Below are 5,226 nucleotides of genomic sequence, written 5' to 3'. Positions count from 1 at the left end.
TGGCCGCTAGTAACCTCAGGCGCCCGCGTGCTCCTCGCCCCGACGCCGTCCTGTCATTTCGGGCTGCGCTGTGTGGCGCGCGTGTCCCCGCGAGGCGGCGTGTCCGCGTGTGCGTGTGCAGGCGGGCGGCGATTCCTTCAAACGTGGGGTCTGAGCATTCGGGAGAGGTCTGAGGGCGCTCGCTGTCACCCACAGGCTGGGGTCTGCTTTTCTAATTGTCCCGAGCGGACGCTTAGGGGCGTGAGAGCTCGCCTCCAGCCACCGCAGCGGCCTCGCTCTTCGCGCTCGCCCACGCCTTCCGTCCCTGTCTCTGTCTCACTGCGGGCGAACAGACACCCCGCCCGGCTGGGGGGGCAGCTGGTCCTGCGGAGGGCGCTGGCCTGGCCTGGCGCACAGCAGGGACTGCCCGCGCCTCTCGGTCTGCTCTGAGATCTTCAAGGAAGACTCGAACCATCCTGGGTTCAGGACTTGGATAGAATTTAGAGAACTTAAGTTCCAACAGATAAACGGACAATGCAATGTATTATTCCAAGATTTCTAGCTTAAATAATTGCATATATTAATTTAGTGAAAAACCAGGCCAGTGTTAGACCTCTGAAAGAACCTGATTTTCCATTTTTATGTTTTCACTTACTTAATCATTTTTCCTAAAGCCACGGCCAGTAAATTATTTTAATTTTTTAATTTTTTATTTTTTATATTCTAATCCTTGGGATGTTAACTTGTGTAGTGTGGTTCAAGTTCGTTATATTAGTAAACGTACATGATTATTTATGATAAAATATATATTTTTAGATGTTTTTGCTATAGGGCGCGTGCACTCGCCAGAAAGAGAGAGAGACAGAGAGACAGAAAGCGAGAAATCACCTCCGGGGGGGATGGCCATGCCGCAATCCCTTCTCCATTCTCCTCTCGGGATCTTGGGCATGCACGCACATGCGCCCAGCGTGAGTTTAAGCCACCACGTCTGGGACTCGAACCACAGTCGACCACATGGGAGTTCAGTGACATAGCCGTTAAGTTAACTGCTAGTCCTAATAAAAAGATATTTAGAGAGCTAGCAGGTGGCATGATAGTTAGGGTGTTGGACTCCCACATGCTGACTGCAATTTGAGTCCTAGAGTCTGTGGCTTGAAAACCATGCTGAACACACATGTGTGCGTGCCCAAGATCCTGAGAGGAGAATGGAGGAGAAGGGATTGCAGCGTGGCCATCCCCTGGGGGGTTGATTTCTCACTTTCTGTCTCTCTGTCTCTTTCTGGCGAGTGCGAGCGCCTTATAGCAAAAACCTCCCTCTCCCCCCCAAAAATAACAAAACCCCCCAGTGATGTGGGGGCTGGCACAGTGCAAAAGAGGCCAGCAGGTCAGAGCCCACTGGGGCATGGCAGTTTCTGCTACTCCTGCCTCTGCCCTCGGTGCCTGCTGGCTGTTACGTACCTCCCGGCCTCGTCCGATGGGCAGCGCTGTGGGATACCGCGTAGAAGCAGAGCTGAACTTCCGTCAGTGAAGCATTTTGTTTTTCCAAACGGAAGCCCACAGAGAGAAGAATCGAACTGCACGACCATGAGCACACACATCGTGGATGGCGGGCCGGACTGCAGCCAGGGCCAGTGCCCGTGCCTGCAGGTGTTCGTGGCCCTCGGCCACTCGGGTAGGAGCGCTCTCCTACATTACAACGAAGAGGCGGCACAGAGAAACCCCCAGGTAAGGGAAGGTCACAGCATGGAAGCATTCTCTGCCAGCTGCCTTTCTGCGCCTACTGTGCCTGGCAGGGAAGAGTCTGCTTCCTTCTAGTGAAGATTTTATAGTGGTCCACAGGGTAGAGCTTGCAGGAGAAACGAGGTGTGGAGAGAGGAGAGGACTCATTCCGGTCTCACCATTTGGCACTGGAACTACAGGCTCTGCATGAGCCCGGTTATCTGCGGGCAGCCCCACTTGGCACACATTAGCAGGTGGCGACAGGCCCAGCCCCAAGCTGCCAGAGCGCTGCCCGGCCGCTGCCCACCGGAGCGCTGGGCTGGAGCTTGACCCGCCTACAATCTGAGTGTGGTGTTCCCGCAGCCCCAGCTGCTGGGGGGGTGGGGTGGGTACGAGGTGAGAATGTGTCAATACAGCAAGATCTGGTCTTAAAAATAAAAGAATTAAACTATACTCAGTCTACCTTAAGTCAAATCAATTTTATTATCTAAGATAATTATAACGATATTAAACGATAATTATAATTTTGATTTGAATAAATGACAAAACTAGCTCATATGATTTAAAGTTTGTATTTTTACCTGATTATAAAAGTGTTAGACTGGGTGACATCCTTTAACTGGGTGGTTGGCATGTCTTTATAATTAAGCACTAATTCCCAATCTGATGATCTGTTTTCTATTTTGGAAACAGTTCTTTTTTTCTTTTTTAGGTTTTTGCCATAGGGCACGTGCACTCACTGGGGAGAGACAGAGAGAGACAGAGAGAAGGAAAATCAGAAATCTCCCCCAGGCATGATGGCCCCACCACAATCCCATCTCTTCGAGTTGCCTCTTGAGATTTTGGGCATGCGTGCACACACCCCCAGTGTGAGTTTTCAAGTGGCCAGGTCCAGGACGAGGACCACGGTCAGCCACGTGGGAGTCTAGCACCATAACCACAGGCCACCTGCTGGCCCTGGGTACAGCGTTTCCCTAGGTCCCAAACATCTAAGCACACAGTACCACAGTGGCTCCAGCACACGGCCACAAGCCCCCAGCTCTGAAACACCCAGCAGGTGGTGTGCCTCCCTCCACTGGTCCTGCCAAAGCAAAGCCAGTGGGGCCCCTTCTCCGAGGACAGGGCGAAGGTCTGGCCAGAGGCTGGCAGCTCAAAAACCCTACGTGAGCAGGCGTCGCGAGCAGCCCGGAGGGCCCAGTATGCTGATGGCCAGACTCACTGGGTCACTGTCTGGGCAGAGGCCCAGAGCCCCGGCACCTCTGGAGTTGGTCCTTGCTTCATGTGTAGCCAGAGAATCCGAAAACTCCCTCCCACGCCTTTGCTTGGTGCCTGGAGGGCGCATCCCGTCCTGTGCCCCCTGCCAGCCCACCCGTGAGCTATGTAGTATTTTCTCGCCTTCTAAAGTGGAAATGCCCACGAAGAGCGTTGGCCTGTACCCATTCAGAATTAAAGCTGGTAAGTGCTGGGTATGGCGGCACCCTCATCCTTGTCCCCTCCATCCCCAGTGCTTTTACACACCCAAGTGCCACCGAGACCGGAAAGACTTGCTCAGCAGTGCTCTGGACATAAAGGAATTCTTCGATCACAAAAACGGAACTCCTTTTTCATGCTTCTACAGCCCAGACAGGCAACCCGACATTGTCCTTGTGGACAGGTGTGACCACACGGCCGTCTCCCACTGCCTGCTGTGGCCCTCGCTGACTCTGCTAGGCGGTGCCCTGATCGTGGGCATGGTGAGGCTGACACAGCACCTGTCCCTGCTGTGTGAAAAATACAGCCCTGCAGTCGGACCTGAGGTGGGAGGCCCAAGACCCCACCTGGGACGGCATCGATTCCAGCCGTGGGGCATGCGGAGGGGCACGGGAAGCGGCAGGGCGCTGAGACCGCGGCCACGGCGCTCTGCAGGGCCCGCAGGGGCGCATTAGGCCGGCCCGCAGTCGCGCAGTGAGGCAGCGTGCTCCCTGTGGAAACGAATTCTAAAAGCCTGACTCTGTGTTCTCCTTATGGCATCAGCACTCCAGACCTCCTCCCGCACAAACCACGCTTCGTGCCAGCACAGCAGTGGCTCCAGGCCTTACCGTCCACCTGATTTCAGCCTAGCTGCAGCCGTTGCAAGCCGAGGGTCACCCAGCAAGCACAGAGAGTGGCCTCCCCCCTGCCGTGCACCTGTCAGGTGTCTCACACAGATTCGCAGTGGACGACTTCTTCACTGCGAGAGGAACACTGGTGGAGGACGTGGGCCCGCCGCACTGTCCTAGTCTGTCCATCCTGTCCGGGGTAGAGGAGGGAAGCTGGGCCTCGAGGATTAGGCTAGTTAGGGCTGCCTGTCCTCAGCCCCGCTGCGTGGACCTTCCTGTGTAGGCTCATGCTGCTCTGTGCTCGTCCTGCTGCGAGGGGCGGCCAGACTTCCCTGGAGTGAGGCTCGGTCTCCTCACACTGCTCAGGTCACCCACACTGGGGCAGTCCAGGAGGCGACAGCCGTCCCTGCGTGAAGGGGCCGCAGAAGTTAAATACCGTGTCACAGGAGCCTCCCGATGGCCCCTCTCCAGGTTACGGGCTGGGTGTGAGAACCGACAGCCAGGCTCGCTGACTTCCAACGTGTCCAAGTATCTTTGACGTTTTCCGAAAAATGCACACTCTGGGCAGCACGAGAGCTTTGAAGCAACTTTTAATGTAGATGTAATCAACCCAAAAACTTGGATTCTAAGTCAGCTCGATGCTGTTAGCACTTCATTCCAAGTCACGAACGCCCTGCTGACTGGCCCAGGGGAGCCGCCGTGCTCCCCGGGTTCCAGCTAGACTGTCCGAGGGCGCCAGCAGTGCGCACACCTGCAGCCTTCTTGCCGTACCCGAGTCAGCGCGGGGGGCTCTCTGCTCACTGCAAGCATACATCTTCTCGCAGGTTCAGGAACAAGCCAGGGAGGGTAGGCAGAACACCCAGCTGTTTCTGGCATGTAGTAGAGGTGTGCAAACATGTTAGTACGCAAATGATCTTGTGCTTGAGGCCAGCAAGAGGCATGGTGGTTAAAGGTGCTGGATTTCCACATGGCTGACAGGAGTTCAAGTCCCGAGCCTGGTGGCTTGCTGTCTCTGGTCAAACTTGAAAAATAATGACAATCATTCTTTTTCTATTTTTTAAAAAGAGTTACTTAACTTTACTTATTTTAATTTGACCAGAGAGGGACAGAGAGAGAGAGAGGGAAAGTGAGAAAGCAAGTCACCAGGTCTGAGACTCAACTGCAGTTGGCCACGTGAGACCAGTGCCCTAACTGTTACGCTATCTGCCAGCCCCAATAATAATTCTTTTTAAAAGAAGGGTGCCCTGTGCCAAGGTGCAAGATTCAGTCAGCCTCGGTAATTTCACAGGCCATGCTTAGGAGCTGCAGTAAAGGACCCCCTACCCTTGTTCTCTTGGCTAAATGTGATATGCATTTAAGACCACAACTTGCTGTTTAGAAGGTAAATTATTTTGTTTACCAAAGACTGTTCTGTAATGTGATGTAATCATTACGTTACCACCTGCTGGAC

The 5,226-nt window shown here is 54.1% G+C and overlaps 1 protein-coding gene across 1 annotated transcript in view; it reads left to right on the top strand.

The window, feature by feature from the left end:
* KCNMB3 (potassium calcium-activated channel subfamily M regulatory beta subunit 3) overlaps positions 1-4,764 on the top strand; it is a 5,735-nt gene extending 971 nt beyond the window's left edge. The window contains exons 2-3 of the mRNA XM_006162738.3: positions 1,533-1,704; positions 3,204-4,764. Of these exons, the coding sequence (XP_006162800.1) occupies positions 1,533-1,704; positions 3,204-3,623 (592 nt within the window). The 3' untranslated portion in view covers positions 3,624-4,764. The remainder of the gene's footprint in view (positions 1-1,532; positions 1,705-3,203) is intronic.
* Positions 4,765-5,226: the final 462 nt, after the last annotated feature.

This window comes from Tupaia chinensis, unplaced genomic scaffold, assembly GCF_000334495.1.
Source record: "Tupaia chinensis unplaced genomic scaffold, TupChi_1.0 Scaffold140400_1, whole genome shotgun sequence".
Lineage (NCBI taxonomy): Eukaryota > Metazoa > Chordata > Mammalia > Scandentia > Tupaiidae > Tupaia > Tupaia belangeri.
Note: the sequence above shows the minus strand (reverse complement) of the source record. Positions and strands in the feature narration are given on the sequence as shown.